Below are 19,159 nucleotides of genomic sequence, written 5' to 3' on the forward strand. Positions count from 1 at the left end.
TGCAATACAATATAAAATACATAACATAAAATATAGAATAGACTAATATAAAACATGGAATTAAATAATCTGTCCTGAGTTTAAAATCCACTTTAAAGAATGTATTCATCAAGCAACACTTTTAAACAACATCCCAAATGTTTTAGTCTTGGTAAAGATTCCATGATGTGCTGTTCTCGTGTTGTTTAATCCTGAAGTTCAACTTTTTTTTTACATAGAACATGCTACATATATCATATTGAACATAAAACTTATTATAATTCAGTGCGAAACTGTCCTCTCCTGAACTAATTAGCTGCTTGTATTTGTCATGCATCCATTTTCCTACAGTGTGGGCTTTAGTACTAAATTCTGTCACCAACAACATGATTTAGTGACCACCAGATTAAAAACTGCTTTATTATTACTTGTTTTAAAGCAGGGGTGCCCAGTTCTGCTCCTGGAGATCTACCACCCTGCAGAGTTTAGCTCCAACCCTAATCTATCACACCTGATCCAAGTAATCAAGGCCTTCAGGAGCATCTGAATATTAGAGTCAGGTGTGCTGGATCTGAACTGTCCATGGTGGTAGATTTCCAGGAGTAAGATTGAGCACTCCACAACAAACTAAGGCAGAAGGAGATGCCGAGTAAAATTAGTTAAAAGTAGAAGGCATGCTGTGAGAACCTGAACATAAAATTTGGAGAAGTAGTAGATAAATTATATCACAGTACAATTAAGATTTTTAATGTTTTTGGTATATGTCGTGGTATAGTGTTTATTAATGAATATTTTTATAAAACAAAACCATTTATGTTGCTTAAGTAAAAGTCAAGTCAAATTTATTTATATAGCGCCTTTTACAACAGATGTTGTCACAAAGCAGCTTTACAGAGAATCCGGGTCCACGGCCCCAGTGAGCAAGCCTTGGCAACAGTGGCAAGGAAAAACTCTCTCAACAGGAGGAAGAAACCTCGAGAGGAACCAGACTCAAAAGTGGAACCCATCCTCCTCTGGTCGACACCAGATAACAGCACATAAAACTATTTTTGTAATTAACAACACTGCATTCTGAGCTGTCCCTTCACTTTTAATAAGAACCAACTGAAGTAAATCTAAAATATTTTTATTGGGCAACATAGTAAAAACAGATATGAATATTGCTTTCTTACCTTAACGAGATTGTGGCTTTTCCAAGGTCAGTAAAAATGGCGCTAAATGTCAATTTACGTCCAAATTTCAATTTCAAGTTAATTGTCTCATATGTACATTTTTTACACTTTCATCTATGCCTGTCAGACCCTGATTACAAATATCATCCATAGTAACAGCCCTAGTTTATTTAAGAGCATAAGCATCATTCAGGGAACTCACAGTATTGTCAAGACGCAGTAAGAGGCAGTTCTCAGGTTGGTGGAAGTTGATGGCTTGAGCAGACGTCTGACAGCCGTCCACCTTGACCCTGAGTTTCTTTGAATCTCTCTCTGGCCAGAATGGAACTGCAGCCTGTGAGACAAACAGAAAGAGTTTTAAAATCATCTGCTGTTTCAGCACTAAGAAAGCAACAAGGTATATAAAAAAGTAGCCGTGAATGCAATTAGTGACTGTCTGAATTAAACATTAAACAGTTAATTAAATCAGCATGTGCATGGAATGCTGACCTCTCCAGGCTTTGCCTCAGTCCAGTCATCTTGTCCCTCCTCACACACTCTGATCACGTGCTTGGTTCTATTCACAAGCATGTAGAATGGCAGGAACGTCACCAGCCGCGTCAGGCTGAAACTGCTAGCATCAATCTTCACTCCCACCTAACAGCAATCATAACATGTCAAGATAAACAACCACATGTAGTGCTCTCAGATTCAAAATATTAAAAATAATACTAATACTTTAAGATGCAACAATAATAATTAAAACAACAACAACAACTATTATTATTATTATTATTATTATTTTGTTATTATTATTTGATAGTTTGTATGGTAAATATCCAGATACAGAATCATAATAATAATCATACTAATAATTACAATAATACTAATAGCAACAACTACAGTAATAATAATTTTAAAGTATTATTTTGTATGTAGTTTATAATTATGCTGTTTAAGAATGTCTTTCCTTTTTTATAAATGATCTATAAAGTGCCACATAAATAAATAAATATTATTATTACTATTGTTGTAGCTATAATAATAGAACTTACCAGATAATCTTTGGCCCTTCCTTTGCATTTGACGTCACCATAACTACCAACTGTATCTATGGAGAAATCATCTGACAACTCGCTGTCTGAAATCATCAAGCGGACCTACAACGAAAGACAGAAAAAGAAATGAAACTGATCTGATCTGTTACTGTTGCCTGTACCATTGCATGATGTAACGGCTCCAAACCTTGTTGTTCTGCAGGAAGTTGCGGGGTTTGAAAGAGAAGAGGAGAGGCATCTCGTAGTCTTTAGGATGTTTGCGGTGGATATCGTCAGCCTTATACTGCAGCAGCCTTCCCGTCTTATTCACCATCCAGTAAGGAGAGTGGATGGCTACCACCGCCTGTCCCACCTCCTTCTTCACATGAACAGCGATATCGAGCTCTGCCCTCTGGCTCTCCCCGTGATCCTCGTCCAGCCGGAGCGAGCGAAATGTGATGAAGTTGATCTCATCATGGTCATTGCGGAGATGGTAGTGGGCCTCCCAGTCCTGCTGCAGGTAGCCAAGCAGCTTCAGCTCCAGACTGGAGTGGTCCATGACAGCTGTGTGGAGCTGTGATGAGCGGCCTTCTCTGAGCTGGGTGGGGGCAGGGCTTCCACTGACCTTTAAATCAAAAACATGCAGACTGTTACCACTGTGCTTTGTTCGCTAATGATGTTAGCTTGGTTTGGCTGTAGAATGTTCAGTGTGTCTAGGCTAGTAACAGCAGGCCTCAGGGACGACAGCTGAAAACTAGCTAACATTTACTAGAGATGCACAGCTATGGGAAATCTGGGACAATGTCAACATTCAATATTTTTCATGTACATATCTGCTAATGTTGATACATAAACATTTGTAAAATGTAGAAATTGGGAACAAATCTGCTCAGCAGTGCAGTATTTTCTAAACCATTTGCTTTTCTCGAATACAGTTGTACGAAAAAAATAATTCTGCAAATTACATTTTACTGATTTTCTAAGCGATAATAAGTTAACGCATCCTCTACAGAGACACACTTCAAAATGGCACAATTTCCATTCTATATTAGGAAAATAAAACATAAAATATAAAATGTGGCATAACTTTTTCACATGTATTATTTTGCAATATGTTAAATTCAGCCAATAAAATTAACTGTGCATTAAAATGTGCAGAAGTGTGTTCTCTGTAGATGGATATGTTAACTTAAACAAACTCAAACAGTAACACTAAAAAATAGACAAATCATTTAACATGGGGCACCCAAACATTTGCAAACTTTTTACACTACAGGCCAAAACCTCATAAGTAAAACTAACTTAGTAAACAAAATTCAGATTTTTTTTAAGAAACAGAGAATAGATGCATTAATTAACATAAAACATAAGGATCTGCCTAAATGTCTGCACATCAATGTACAACTAACTGATATGATTCATATGCCCCGGAAAACATTAACTGAATAAAGTGTGCTAAATTATGAGAAATATGGTCAATGCAAAAGATTATCAACAAAAAATGAAGTACATCACTGCAAACCGCTGAAAATTGTGTAGGTGTTGGTTGCTGGTAAATTAAACTGTAAAATGCTTTTTGACAAAATGCTTCCATACTTCAGGTCTGTAGAGTAAATGATCAAGAAGAGAGAAAAATTATGACGATACAGGCAACAGCAATATGGTATTATATACCGTACCAGTAAGCTGTAAGTGATGGGGTAAGGTAGAAGGTTGCGAAGCACCACTGTAGGCCACAGATGAAGTACGTATGGCTTGTCAAACTCCTCCTGCGAGCTGTGGGACGTCACTGTGTCCCGTGCAGGAACCATGTTCACCTTGAACACATGAGCGCCGTTGCTGTGGTGGTGACACGTTTTCTCAATGCACTCGTCAGGTTTCTGACTGACTTCGTCATAGCTGAAGCTTTCAGAGCGCTCATACTGCTCGTCTCCCTCGGTTACAGGCTGCAGGCTCAGCTGCCCTCTGGAGGGAAACAGGTAATACAGCTGTAAATGCACCTGACCTTTGTTCAAGCATTCTGAATAATCATAGACTACATAACAGTTATTTCCAATGATAAGACAAGAAGCAGGCTTTGTTTTGGTCATAACAACAAGGGAATATCCAATTGCGTACACTATAACATACAAACAAAAGGATATTTATGGAATTTTTGCTCATTCAGCTTTTACTGACTTGTAGGAGCCCAAAGGGACACAGAACTCCTCACTGGGTAAAGACATGCCCAGATACGTGGAGCCCTCAAATACCCGGAACGACACTGAAAAGTGATTGATGATCTGGAGACAACAGAAAAGATCACATCAGTGTTAACAAAGGGATGTAGACTGTGTTTATGTATACTGTGGTGAAGTTGTCTGTAGACATAAGCACAACAATGTCTTACAGTGGACTCTATTAATAGATTACGATTAATTAAGATAGATTACACTATAAAGGTTAAGTTAGAAGTATGAAGTGAGACTGATGAACACATTTTAAAGGCACAGATACCTGGAAAGGTGATCGGATCTTGACAAACTTGCTCCCCTCGTTGGAGGAAATCTGACAGATGAAGAAGCGTGTGACGCCAGAATCAAGGTGCATCACGCTGTACATGCCCCGGCCCACCTTGATTAGTGGGATGACACTGGCTGTGGTATGGCCAACTGGAGCTGGAACCATCCAAACAGGAGATTAAGATAACAGTTCAGAAAAACTACTCTACTGTTTAATTTTTATACTGATCTCACTAGTAAGATTCCTACTGTTTTTAGGGCATCAATTTCACATCATTTGACTTATATACGTAACAGCTATTGCCAACATCACAGTCAAGATTACAATTTCTAAAGACAAATTACTGAACCAATCCACGTCCATGTGTCAGTCTACAGAAGGTTTGAATGGAAATTCGCAGTTAAAATACGCTAAAATATGCATCCTTGGTGGCTAAATATCTGAGCTTCACAATTTCCCAGGACATCGCTAATGCTGTCTTACTTGGCTGGATGTAGTTCTTGCTGCTGAGGCTTGTCATTGCGGAGAACTGATCAGCATCAGCAGTAGTGAGAGTGTAGTCCATGTTCAGGCTCTCTCCGTCCTGGAGCTCCACCACCCGGCCTTTAGACTGTTTTCCAATAGGCTTAAACACCTCACTGTGCAGCACAGACACCGGCAGACCCAACCGGTTCTTCACCACGAACGGAGCCTGGTCTTTCTGGAAAGAGTCTGCTGTCTGCTTGGCAGCCTCTGCAAATGCCTGCAAACCGTTCAAGTGCAAACCCATCAGAACTTTTATCTCTCACCTTATTTGAATGCCACATCAAAAATGCCAAACACGGTTGATATTTATAAAGAATAGACTCTGATAAATGTTTAGTGAAGTGCTTTAGCAATAATTTCCTCAACTGACATTCCAAGGAGAGAAGAACCACTGTTTAACAACCTCACATTTACATTACTGAGAAGAAAAGAAGGCACAGAGTTCTCTTACCGTTCCTAAGTTACTGAGCATGTTCAGTCCACACTTAGAGAGAGTGATGTTGAGCTGGTCTTTGCTAGTAATGTTAATGACCGTTTTGTAATCAGGCACAATGTAGTCCACCTCGTCTGAGATACCTGACCGTGTTACTGGCTTTTTCTTCATCTGTGTTTATTCAAGAAAAAAAAAAACATTATTAATATTTGTTTGTAAAAGTATTATTTCTTGAGCTTCAGGAGTATATGTACATATGCAGAAGAAATTTCTGACCTTTAGATCTAGGGTCCAAGGTCTGAAACCATCTTTGGCCTCATCTTCAAGCGGCTCCAGAAGTGGCTCCCACACTCCCATCATTTCATTATAATAATTGACCTGCAACACATCAGCAAAAAAACACTTCAGAAGATTTTTTTTATGGAGATTAACTAAGGCAAGGATTTTAAGTTTCTGAGAATCATGTCATTGGCTACATCAAGGCTGCCCATTTTTAGACTACTGTGTGGTCTTATGAATCATATTTCATTAAAGAATTTCAGCTAATATGGATAAGATGTTACTTTTCAAGCATTTTATTACTTTTGCCGGAGGTCCACTTCCATTTTTACACGTCCATTTTCAACCTCTCTTCATCCCTCAGAATGAAAGAGACTGTTTTCGTTACTGTGCCTTTAAGACTGATATATGTAAATAAGCTCTGTTCTTATTGGTCGACTGGTATTGTGCCTCATTCTAAAACCTGTTTGGACTGAAAAACTTATAGCTTCAGCACGAATGCGTAGAGCTGAAGTGGTGGATCCGTGCAACGGCACTGCTTTTTCATGACATCAAGCTTTGTAGCTTAGTTTCCATACATGGACTATATGGACTTTAGAGTGAATGATACACTTTGAAGCTTTAACAGTGTTGACATGCTGCATCAAACTCTTATCTCAAAAAGCAAGAACAATTTAGTAGTCTGCAATCTCAGCCCTTTAAATTGCAAACTGTTTTAGAAGCTGCTGGAATGCCTTTTAAAAACATACACTAAAGATATGGATGGACACTTTCACCATTTTTGCTATTTGATTTTCCTCATTTTTAAACAGTATTTGAACACCCAAGAACATACGGTTCTGTTGATTTAATTAATTTGAGTTTATAGGCTTATGAGATGTATGTTACTACCAACTTGCATGGTACAAGTCCGTCATGCTTTTGTTTAAAATATAAGCACATTCAGTCGCTTGCCACAGTTTACACAACCCTAGTTAAATTACAGGTTCTGCTGATTTTATGTTAGAATAAGTTAACACATCCTCTCCAGGGAACATATTTAAATGCGGCTTATCTGCTAATTTTAGTGCACAAATTCTATTTATTAACAGAGTTTAACATTTACAAAAAAAGAAAACACAGTTTAAAATGTACAATAACTTTTGCACAGGCCAAATTTTGTGTTTTCCTTTTCCATTATGTTAAATTAGCAGATAAACAGCATGTGCACAAAAAAAACAACACACGGGCAATATGACTTGGGGCACCCAAACTTTTGCATAAGACTTTGCATCTTGGCTCGGATGACATCTTTTGCTCAGCACTAGATACAAGCTCAAGCTCAGTCTCAAACTTACTTTAATTATTAATTACATTTTTTATACCTAACCAAGCCCATCCCAAGTGTTCACTACAGCAGACAAACCTCCATGTTTAGGTGGCAGTGCAGGTTGATAAGGGTGCTCCAGTTCTTCACGTCCCCATGAAAAGAGGATTTAGCCAGCAGCATCGGCACAGTGCGATGGCCCACACCGGCCTCCAGAGTCAGGCAGATGGAGGAAATCTTGAGCTGCAATGATTCACCCTGTGGGATGAGAGGGGCCACAGACTGGGTGTCCTCCTCTCCTTCCTCCTCTAAGAACCAGAGTTTGAGGTCCCTCCAGTCCCTACGCTCCCACAGGTCAGGGGGCACTGGGCTCTCCAGCTCCTCCGGGGTCTCGGCTGCAGGAGTCAGCGCTGACTGGATGGTGATGACTGTGTTAATGATGATGGGAGACACCTAGAAGGGAAAATGTTGAAGAGAGCGAGAGTGATGTATATTGCTTTTAAAAGCAATGCTACCTAAGGGACTCACCTTATTGAGTGAGCAAAGAATTTAATTTATATAACTTTCCCTTTACCACAGATATCAGTCAAAAAAAAAAAAGTCACAGATTTTGTGCCTAAAAATTGCTTCTTTAGTTTTGCCCTGGAGCAGCTGTACCTTTAGTGTGAGGGAGTTGATGGAGAGCTCTATTGACTGGGGCTGGGTTGGAGACTGCTTGCTGGTGAAGAAAACCTGGCAGGGCTGCAGGACCGTGGTGACATTGCTGTCCTGCTGCTCACGCACAAAGGGACATGCCACCACCTTCAGGTCAGTGATGGCTGCTGTCATTTGCTGGCTGTTCGGGTCACTCTTCATCACCAGCTCGCACTGCGTGGTCATAACGAGGGCTGGGGCATCAGCGCGGGTCAAATCCGCCACAAACACGATCTCAGGATTCTTCACCACAACGTTCATCTCCATTTTTGAGGCTGCAGGCTGAGCAGGAGCTGCTGGTTTAGAAAAATTCAGATTGCAGAGATGTTGAGATCAGAAACATCATATTATTTAATAAAAAAAAAAAAATAAAAAAAATCAAGCCAGGCATTTTAACCATTACTGATATTCGAATACCTGCATTGTTAAACAAACAATATTTGAATATTAGAACTGGCCCAAAGATCACTTAACAGGCTTTAAATATATGTTGGCATTTCTGAACAAGTACTTGACCCTAAAAAGAATAATATTTACATTTCATAATTCACCATAATTTTAAGTGTATTTCGTACTGAGGTTCAAAATATATCCAGAAGGCAGCAACGATGCATTAATAGTCAGACTGGAGCCGAGCTGCTTGCATGCTGCACCCTGCTATAAAAGCCACAATTGTAGCATGCTTGTTCAAATACAACTTGCACACACTAAGGGTGTAATGAAATACAATTATTGTTTTATTATCAGCGTCATGGTTTTAGTTTTAGTTTTTACTTATTTTATCATGTTATTTTGTTGGCCTAGTTTGCCTTTTTTAAAAGGTAAAGCAGATAAAGCAGCTGTGAGGCTGAACTGAGCTCCCTCTTAGCCGAGCTACATAGAGTGAAACTTTTGTTAAGGAACTTTTGGAACTACAAGCCAATCTGAACCACAGGGGCAGCTTGTCCTCTTGGACCCAGTCCAGAGTATAGGCTGCAAGGCTGCAGAACCACTGAAACTGCCTAAAGAGTCTGAAGGGTCACCGTCAGCCTGTGAGACACTATGAGACAGAGAGTCTGCTGCCTGTGTCCCACCATTCTCTATGGTCAGATGCCCAGAAAACAACTGTACATTATAGTTTATTTTTATATTCTAAATTACACACGCCTTATTTGAATATTCCACTAAACAAATACTACAATAATTTCACATATCTATGTATTCAAATAGCTACTCCCATTACTTATTAATAAACATAGCTCACAATAATACCTGTGTCTTTGGTGGAGGTAGAGGACTGTTTGCTGCTCTTGGGTGGGCTAGAGAAGCCCTGAGCCATAGCTTTAAGGAAGATATCTGCCACAGTGAGCAGAAACTCCATGCTAGCGCAGAGGTAGAGATCCTGGACCACCGTCTCGAGGGTGGTGCCGTCCCGGCCCTGCCGATAATTCACGTCCACCATGACATTCTGCTCAGCACCTTTCCTCATCGCCATCATCCTGATTCACACAAACACAAAGGCACATAGAGAAATTAGTCTTGCAACTACTGAAATAAAGCTGACATTCAGGTGGTCACAATTAGTCAACACTGTGATAAAATGTAAACATTTTATTGTTGATTACTTATTTACTTGCAACAGATTACAATACACTCAAGAAGCACTGGGGGCAGTATGGTTTTCTGTTGCTTTGTTGCACCAGAAAAAAGACCACATTTTGCACAACATTAAACGAGGATGCATATTTCCACTCTCAAAAGTAATTGCATAGTACAAAACAATATATGAACACTGAAACTGCCGTTTCACATCAGCACATCAATGCATGAACATTTAATATTACAGCATCGATGCTAAAGCACTTTGCACAGGAAAGAATTTGTAAAGTATGAACTTAAAATAAAATTTTGGCAAAAACAAAAAACTATTCATCATCATTAGGGGCTCATTCCTATTTTTCTAAATCTCTGCATAATTAAATCATTAACATGTAAACAGTTATTCTGTTTGGTGTGGTTTGGTGTGGTTTGGTGTGAAATGTTCAATTCTAGAGAAACAGAGGCAGAATTGCTCACAGTGGTGGTGATGGGAACCAGACGTCTGAAGTGTTTAATGCCTATAAAATCTCCCTCACAGAAAGCTGTTGTACTAAACGGTTAGGAATATGTTGCCTGTTGCCTGCATCACAGCTTTAACAGGTTTGCAGACAGGTTCTGGCCTAAAATGTAGAGCACTGTAATGTAGAATCATCCAAAAGAAAGCATATTTTTTTCATTTGCCACTATTTTTCCGTTATCAACATTACATATAAAAACCATTGGAAGACGTGAAGTTTTGTTCTGACAGCCACGATACATTCGGTTTCAAATGTGGCCGGTTGTGTGTTCATGCTAACTTTTAACCCTCACCTGGACGTGATCATTTTAACTCTCTTTCTTTTGTCATCCAGAAGGCATTCAGCCAGTTTAACAGAAGCCTTCATGGATCCATCTGAGAACATGTGCACTGCAGTGGAGATTGTGCCCAGCATGAACTCAGCCAGCTTCAACTGCTCCTCACGAGAGTCCAGCAAAGGAGCCTAAAAACACCCACAAGCTTACACACATACCTTAACCTCAACAAAAACAATTATTACAGTCTAGCTGCCAGGAAACACACACACACACAAACACAGAGAACACTATTGCCCCATTTCCGTGGGCTGAGATGTTACCTCACTGCCACTTGAGCTGTACAGGACCAGGGTCATAGAGTCAAACTTAAAGTGAAGTTTGAGTGTGCTCTTTAGTTTGGCTACCTTCTGACCCTCCACCACTGCTGCCGTTACCACCGTGGTCCCTGCTGATCACATAATGCCAACATAAACCTAATTTCTTTATGATGTTATAACATTTAGGAGTACACAATATCACAGAAACAAAACATGCCTGGACGCAAGCAAGTAACCATAAGCACGATAGGTCTCACTTAACTTGGACAGCCCTTAAAAATATTAACAAACTATCTAGTGAAAGTCAGTTCATTCTTAACCATTGTGAGGGTTAGGTTTAGGTTTTGGGTTAGATCAAGGTTTTGAATTAAGGGAAAATTAAGGTGAATTAATTAGATACTTAGTTGAAAGCAAATTAAATGCAAGATAATCATCCAAAAAGCATCTACAGTGGGCTATCCAAATAAAGTGTTCCCACAGGATATAGCTGTCAGCACAATGATATAGAAAATGAATATGCCAGATAATCAGTTGCAGTTGAGTATGCATGTGTGCATGTACCTCCAGATCCCTGTGAGCCTTTGGTAGAAGAAGTTTCTGCTTTATCAGAGCCTTTCGGAGCAGGAACAGCATCAGACGTCTCAGACAGGTTCTCACTCAGCGTTCTCAAAACCACAATCATGTCTTCCTGACTCAGGATGAGCTAAAGCACAAAGACACACAGAATACTGATCACATACAAGTTAAACACATACTGCTTGTGTTTACATTAGTAACTACTAAAACGACTACATATGCATGCATTTGACTAAAGCATACTACAAACTACAGCTGCTACAATTATTTGATAAAATTTGATACACAAGACAATTACGATATCTGTTAACAGTGAAGCCATTCGACCACTTATGAATCCATGCACTTCGGTTTATCAAATCAAAACACACTTATTGTCAGGATATATATTTTTTTGGGATATTTTTCCACGATTTCTCCCTAATTAAGTCGTCTCCAATTACACCCAGTTAGGAATAGTTAGGACTCCCCCAATCACATGATACCACCAGCCCTAGGAGGGTAAAGGCTAGCACAGGCTTCCTCCGAGACCTGTGAAGTACCACCGCATCTTTTCGAACTGCAGCTAACGCAACGTCATTGGACAGACGAACGCACTCAGAGGAAAGCGCCAACCACCAGACCTGTTACGTCAGCTAGATAGTTGCCGCCCCACTATACACATGACTAAAACAGATTATAAACACAAACAAAAAACAAAAAAACAAAACCCACGTCTTTCAGACTCACAGACACTACTTACACTCATGGGTTTGAGGTGTGCGTTGATCTGAATATCTGGGATGCTGTGGTACCAAGAGGCAGAGAGATTGCGCTTGATGGACAGGTCCATGTTTACAGGCTTCAGCAACTGAATCTCACTCTGAAACTGTTCATCCTTAAAGGTGGTTCTACAGACACAAACAACAGAACCACTACTCACATTTTCCATACAAGCAATCTGAGCAGATGCTTAACTCAACAAAAAAGTTATTTCATAGAGTACCTTTAAGAAAAACATACATACGTGAATGACAGTTCAGGTTATAAATGAACCAGCTCCCCACCTGTACATCTTCAGATCGCTCAGTGCCACGCTCATGATGTCCAGGATGGGGGGGATTTTAGTGTGTGATTGAGACGGGACGATTTCGAAATGGTTCTTAACTGTCACCAGACCTAGATCAGCCACAATGACGTTGGTGGAAATGGAGGATTGTGGGAGAAAAATGACTGGTGCTTTGATGTCAACATCCAGTGAGATGCGTGTGCTTTTCTCCGCAAGCTCCAGAACACCAGTAGCTGCTTTCTCCGCTGCTTGTACAGTCACTTCTGCTAGAGCATCTTTAGCCTCCTGGAAGTTATTGATAAAGGCCTGTAAAGGAACCAGGAAGGGAGAGAGAGAAAGAAAGACATATATACAATGAATGACTACTTTTAGTCAAATGTAACAGTAACAGTCAAATGTCTGGACGCAAGTACTTAAAATGATTTTCACAGTTCTTATTATTTTCCACATTTCAGAATAACAGAGGAGACATAAGAACCATGAAACAGAACACACATGGAAATATGCAGTGACCAAACAGTATTATAGAAACCAAAAATGTCTATTTTAGATTCTTCAAAGATGCTGATACCTTGGCAGCTACTGAAAAACTTGTTAGGGGGTATTTTTCAAATTTTCTTTTTTTTCAGCTTAAAATTCTTGTTTTGGAAACAAGTGCATACAGTCATATGCAAAGGTTTGGGTGCTCCTAGTAAATTACATGTTTTGTTGATTTTCTAAGTTAAAATAAGCAAACACATCCTCTACAGAGACACACTTCGGTACATTTTAATGTACAATCACTGTTTATTTGCTGAATTTAACATATTGAGGAAAAGATGAAGCATAAAGTCTCTGTAAAGATTATGGCACCTTTTATATTTCATATAATTTTTTTCAATATGTTAAACTTGCCCACTCAAATTTGCTGGAAAATGCCATATATAAATTTGTGCCCTGTAGAAGATGTGTTAACCTATTTTTAACAGACAAAACATAATTTAACCAGGCGTTCAAACTTTTGCATATGAGTGTAAACAGGCATCAATTTCACATTTGTTTTTTATTTGTGTCATTATGATTATGATTACAAAAAAAAATCCAAACTTCATTGTCTTCATTCATTAATATGTCCTGCAAATCAGGCAAGTGAAATATTTTAACAACCACTTCTGTAAAATACACTCTAAAACTTTTTAAAAGTAGCTTTAAAATCCATTAAAGTAAAAACTCAATCTTAAATATGAAGTCTATTTAGCCAACAAGATCTGCTTCTTCCTAACCGGTGCTGCGTTTTTGGCTGCGTGGGTTAAACCATTAAGTAAAATTTTTGGGAGTTGCTCTTTAAAGCAGGAGTGATTGAGATGTGCCACAAAACACACTCACCAGCACTGAGGAGACGAACTTGTTGAGGAAGATAACCTGAATGCAGCCCACAGTCAGTGTGACACTCGTGTCCACTATCTGCATGTCCATGTAAGCGTCTCCCTCTGTGGCGTCCACATGGTTCACCATGTGGAAAGTAAACACTTCCTTATCTGCTATGGACACTGCCTGTAGGTATAGATCGACGATTTCTTTAAGACCTTTGTATCATTGTAATGTTACATATCAGTACAGTCTCATGTACAATTCAACTTAAAAAATAGAAAAAACTGGGCTAAAAAGTAACAATTATGAAACACAAGTTGCCAGAAATTAGCTTCAAATCATTAAAATGGCAGAAAACATGAATGTTGTGCTGCATCATATCATAAATTTACACTATATGGCCAAAAGAATGTGGAAACCTGACCATCACTCCTATATGAGCTTGTTGGAATGTCCCATTCCAAAACAAAGGGCATTAATATGGAGTTGGCCTCCCCTTTGCAGGATGGAACTGATGCAACAGAGAAAAGGTGATTTTTATGCACTAAACGCTTCAGCAGTCGTTGACCCCACTCTGTGATTTTGCATGGCCTAACGTTTCAAGGCTGAGCTGTTGTTGCACCTAGACGCCACCATTTCACAATAACAGCACTTACAGTTGACCGGGGCAGATCTAGCAGGGCAGAAATTTCACAAATTTACTTGTGGCAAAGGTGGCATCCTATGACAGTGCCACATTTAAAGTCACTGAGCTCTTTAATATGATCTGTTCTACTGCCAATATTTGTCTATGGAGATTGCATGGCTATGTGCTTGATTTTATACACCTGTTAGCAATGGGTGTGGCCAAAACACCTGAACACAATATTTAGGAGGCATGTCCACATACTTTTGGCCATACAGTGTACATATTTTTAAGGCACACTTTGCATAATTTAGTGATGTTTAAATACATTGTTTATCATATCACAAAGCTCAAATGAGTTTACCTAGATCTTGTTTATACCATTACATTAATTGATGTAGTAAAAAATGTAGTGTTTTTTAGTGTAGTTTTTTTTTTCAAGAATTTCTAGAGTTGACTGAACTGTACCAAACTTCTGAAAAGTAAACAGCAACCATACAAACAAGTTTAAGGCGTCTATGTTTTTTCTTTTCTTATTAATGAGCAAGAGTTCTTTTATGTGAGTAACAACTGCAATGTAGGTACATTTTTGCTGAGACCCATAGACACTAGACCAGAAGTCTTTAAATCCAGGACTTGCAATTCTGTGTTTGGTAATCACGGCTAGTTAACTGAACTGCTGATGTAAGAGACTAAGCACCAAGTGTAATACCTACCAGTCCTTTCATAACATTTGTGTTGATTTACATACCAAAAACAATCATATATCATTTTTTTTCCAACTTCTCCTTAACCCTTAGAGTGAACAGGATGGTTTTTGCTCCTGTGACTTTAAGATTGTTATATGTAAAAGACCTGCAGCTGCCCTGTATTGTGCCTGATTCAGAAAGCAGTACTGTCTGAAACTCTCTTTACAGATTTAGAGTGAAAGGGTGGGGCTTAACTACTGGAGGCTGAAAAGATGGCTGTATGTAAATGCACTGATTTTCATAAGCACAAAAATGATTAATTTAGGCTGTTTTTCAGTTTAATTTTCAAATATGGACTGAATGGACCGGGGAGTGAATGGTACGTTTTAAAACGTTTACATACTAAGTCAAACCTCTTTTATGCAAGAAAAGTAAATAAAAAAAAGTAAATTCAGGTTTCCATGATATGGGCCCTTTAAAGCCTAAAGGTCTGGATTGAAGAACTCTGGTCTAGATCCATCAGCATGTGAATATAGTGAGAATATGGCTCCCATTGAGATCTGTACCTTTTTATACAGAGCATCTTTATCACAGTCTAGAATAACAATGTTCTTCAGGTTGGCAAGAATCTCTACAGATTTCTTTTTCATCAGCACTTCAGACACCAGACCTGGAAAGAGAGATAGGAAATCAAAAGATCTCTTTTTACTCAGTTGATCATTTAGAGGACAAACATGTATTGAGTTGAATTTTACTTAAATAGGTAACTGAAATGATGTGCATTTTTCTGTGTTCAAGTTCATTATTTTCCCCCATTTTTTATAAATACATAAATTATTCAGCAATACCTCTTTTACATAAAACAACTTTCAATGCATCTATATTAAATTCATTCATTCAAAAAAGGTAATTTTATTATATAAAATCCTAAATAAAATAGTTTGGCATGACTTTGTGTTTGAAAACTTTAAAATAAAAACATTGCAAAATAAGGCAGCATAAAGTACTCAACTCATCAAAAAACTTTTGTCTGCAAGTTCTTACTAAAGGACTTTTATTCTGACATGCTTTTAGAGGAGCCAGGGTATTGCTAACATAAAGAAGACTCCAAGTAACCTTCATGGTGCAGTAGCCCTTGTCATTTTTGAGTCACAGTTAGAATGGTTCAGTTTACCATGTCAGGTGATGTGACCTCAGGGAAGCTATAAAAATGTGTAATTATTATAATAATGTTTATTTTAAAAAAAAATGTAAGTATAAACTCAGTGTCAAGGACAATTTTTTTAGGTGTAAGTAGATGCCTGTTTAATTTGAAATTAGTCTGAAAAGCCAGGTGGCACAATCAGTAATAGTCAAATGGTGCAAACAGACCAGCACGGTTTAAAAGCCAAAACAGCCAATAAAAAGCTTTGATTACACTAACTATATTTAAGATATAAAATGCGCATAAATATAAATGCAAATACATAAGCAGATATAAAAATGCACATCATATCCTTTGTAATAAGATTTGTACACACACATATAATCCTGTGTTCCGACACTGTACATGTATGGTACCTTCTATACTGATCTCAGAAATTCGGGCTTTCTCTCCTCTAATGAAGACCTTCAAACAGGACAGATCTGCTCTGATGTGCAGATTTATCACGTCTTCAAACTTCGACTTCTTTGGAGCTGTGGACAAGAAAAGAAACAAAGACACAGGAATAGACATGTTTTTCATGATGATACATGTACAGAAAAATAAATACATAATAAAATGCTATAGAACTCTTGGAACCAAAATCAAAACATACATAGATAATTTTAGCTGCAAAACAAAAAAAAAATACATCCACAGAGAATTTCTCTGCTATACACTATGTACAAGAATGAATTACTGGGTTTCTTGGTGATGGCGGATTCGTCTTTCTTCTCCTCCTCTCCGTCTCCCTCTCCCTCGTCCTCCGGTGGAGGTGCTGGCTGTTCGCTTGGCGCTTGTTTCTTAGGAGGAGGGAGGAGGCTGTTCAGGAAGTTCATGGAGTTGAGGAGTGCTTCAGTGTGGAGGTGAACATCCAATGATGAGAAATTCACCTGTAAGGAAACATACAGTTCTGTCAAGGTAAGGTATAAATTCAGTAACAGTTGTAGTATAGTATAATTCAGTGGGGCACTTACAGACTGCGGTGTGCACACCCATATCGAATGTTTATAAAACAGTATTAGGATGACTAAAGTTCACTAAAGAACCCTTGATAAAGCATCTTTTTTTAAGAGTGTAAGCTATTAAATGTGTCTATAATTTGACACAAGTTGGTATCACACAGCGAAATAACTCATCAGGTAATCGATACTAAAGATATAAGTCTGCCTAAAAATGAGTATTTATTGGTGCCTGGACTTACCTTGATAAGCTGCTCTGTGTTTTTGTACACGGTTTTAAAATCTGGAGCGTTCTTGTCTGCCTGAAGAGAAAGAAAAAGACAGACAAGTCTAATGCATACAATGTTCACTTAGTTCTCCTGGACCATAATATCCACAACAAAAGAGTAAACTTACCTTAATATACTCCAGGGTGAGAAGATCATCCTCTGTGTTGTCTAGTGTGGTGATAAGATGGACCTTCTTGTCTTCTCCATCTTTAAAAACACACCAAAAAATGATATCTATATGTGACAGGTGCTGCTGCTGCTTATCAAACTAAGCAAAGATACTGTTCCATTCACTCTCTTACCCTTATACTCTGAGCACTCCAGGCAGATTTCTCGCAGGAAAGTGTATGAGGACATATCAAAGGTGCGCAGTTTGAGCTCTGTCCCCAGACCCTCGATCTCCAGATGCAGGACTGGCACTTCCAGTCCTGCTGAAAGGCGGCACAGCTGGATGGACAGCTGCAGTAAAACAGGGAAACCATATTGTTAGCTGATTTTATCGACCAAATATATCAGTCAGGCCCTACAAGCTACAACTGAATTAGACAGTTTTGTACAAGACAGCTGTAAGAAGCTACTTGGCTGCTTGAAAATATTTTTAGTTTTATTGTGAAATCGAACAAAAAAAGGAATAAGTGCTGGTTCAAACATAAGTGAACTCCAAGCAGTACTGGTTAAAAATCAAGTGGGTAAGAAGAGGCAGGTGAGTAAATAATTAGGAACCTAACTAACCAAACAATGGAGAGCACTCAGGAAAGAGTTTGGGCAGGCTGACAAACATTGGTAAGAAACCTGTCAGTTTGCTGTTACCCATACAAGTGAAGGCAAAAACACAACATGCCTAGAGAAAAGAAGCTTTCACAGGACATCAGGAAGAGGGTGGTGAAAGCACCTCATTTAGGGGAAGGCTATAAAATCATCCCAAAGCATTACGCTGATAAAGTCAGTTAGAATGGGAGCTTTCAGACCTTGCTAATTTCAAATGTCATGAAGAACTCGGTCATGTTCTTCTTGGGGTCCTGCTTGACCATGGACCTCCGTTTAATAGAAGCTGATCGCTCCAGAGAACCAGCACTGGCCTCAAAGAATGGCAGATCCTCGATGGGTGAACTGGGCGCGTCGAAGAATAGGTCCTCCTCAGAGCCTACACACACACACACACACACACACACGCACACACAAAACCTTGCATCTTCAAAATAGTGCATTTATAGGAGGAGCAAAAAACATTTTTAACTTGTCATGGAAGATAATGAAACAAAATTTTATTCCCCTAGTAATTTTAAACTATTTCTATTGGACTGCTCATTATGACATTATAACAAAAATTTTTTACTTAAATTCAACTTAAATATATTTTAATAAACACAGTGGAAAGGGCACCCGGTAAATGATCCAAAAAAAACGGAAATAAAGGTTTTTGCATGACAGTGACCATATGTCAAATACAGCATAGCAGATAAACAGATGGCAGGAGCTTCAGTCACAAAGACTGCTCAACTGACTAGTGTTTCAACAGGAAAATGACTAAAGTGATATCTGTGTTTAGATCTATGGGCTCTATGGGAAACTGTGGTAGATTTAATGATTGTGATGAATGTGCTCTTCGGGTGACTGACAATATAAATGCTAGACGTTATTATACTGTGACAGCCAGAACAGTCCCTCTATAAATACAAACAGAGAGATATTACAGTAGAGTTGCAATACATAAACCCTTTATTACAAAGATGAATGCACACTGAAGAGTTGGGCAGTGCTAAACCATAGACACGGGTCTACAGAGGTGATCTACAGGAGGAAAAGTGATATGGTCAGATGAGGCTTCCTCATCATATTCTGCACAAGTGGGCGAGTGCATG

At 38.7% G+C, this 19,159-nt stretch overlaps 1 protein-coding gene across 5 annotated transcripts in view; it reads right to left on the minus strand.

Annotated features, from left to right (window-relative positions):
- The window catches only part of vps13a (vacuolar protein sorting 13 homolog A), a 55,745-nt gene that overhangs the window by 19,577 nt on the left and 17,009 nt on the right, over positions 1-19,159 (minus strand). For 2 of the 5 annotated variants that reach the window (XM_036578552.1, XM_036578551.1), the window contains exons 25-50: positions 18,266-18,441; positions 17,600-17,756; positions 17,425-17,504; positions 17,271-17,330; positions 16,767-16,959; positions 16,444-16,560; positions 15,450-15,553; positions 13,585-13,752; positions 12,218-12,525; positions 11,914-12,061; positions 11,157-11,298; positions 10,599-10,723; positions 10,294-10,463; positions 9,157-9,383; positions 7,870-8,201; positions 7,312-7,665; positions 5,904-6,005; positions 5,646-5,798; positions 5,153-5,411; positions 4,664-4,824; positions 4,346-4,449; positions 3,847-4,132; positions 2,376-2,792; positions 2,186-2,290; positions 1,641-1,787; positions 1,354-1,485 (exon numbers count right to left, since the gene is read on the minus strand). In XM_036578552.1, the coding sequence (XP_036434445.1) occupies positions 1,354-1,485; positions 1,641-1,787; positions 2,186-2,290; positions 2,376-2,792; positions 3,847-4,132; positions 4,346-4,449; positions 4,664-4,824; positions 5,153-5,411; positions 5,646-5,798; positions 5,904-6,005; positions 7,312-7,665; positions 7,870-8,201; positions 9,157-9,383; positions 10,294-10,463; positions 10,599-10,723; positions 11,157-11,298; positions 11,914-12,061; positions 12,218-12,525; positions 13,585-13,752; positions 15,450-15,553; positions 16,444-16,560; positions 16,767-16,959; positions 17,271-17,330; positions 17,425-17,504; positions 17,600-17,756; positions 18,266-18,441 (4,727 nt within the window). Of the gene's footprint in view, positions 1-1,353; positions 1,486-1,640; positions 1,788-2,185; positions 2,291-2,375; positions 2,793-3,846; positions 4,133-4,345; positions 4,450-4,663; positions 4,825-5,152; positions 5,412-5,645; positions 5,799-5,903; positions 6,006-7,311; positions 7,666-7,869; positions 8,202-9,156; positions 9,384-10,293; positions 10,464-10,598; positions 10,727-11,156; positions 11,299-11,913; positions 12,062-12,217; positions 12,526-13,584; positions 13,753-15,449; positions 15,554-16,443; positions 16,561-16,766; positions 16,960-17,270; positions 17,331-17,424; positions 17,505-17,599; positions 17,757-18,265; positions 18,442-19,159 lie in introns of all 5 variants that reach the window. The other 3 variants (XM_036578553.1, XM_036578550.1, XM_036578549.1) reach the window with 2 other exon arrangements.

The sequence above is a fragment of the Colossoma macropomum genome, unplaced genomic scaffold, assembly GCF_904425465.1.
Source record: "Colossoma macropomum unplaced genomic scaffold, Colossoma_macropomum, whole genome shotgun sequence".
In the NCBI taxonomy this organism is placed as follows: Eukaryota; Metazoa; Chordata; class Actinopteri; order Characiformes; family Serrasalmidae; genus Colossoma; species Colossoma macropomum.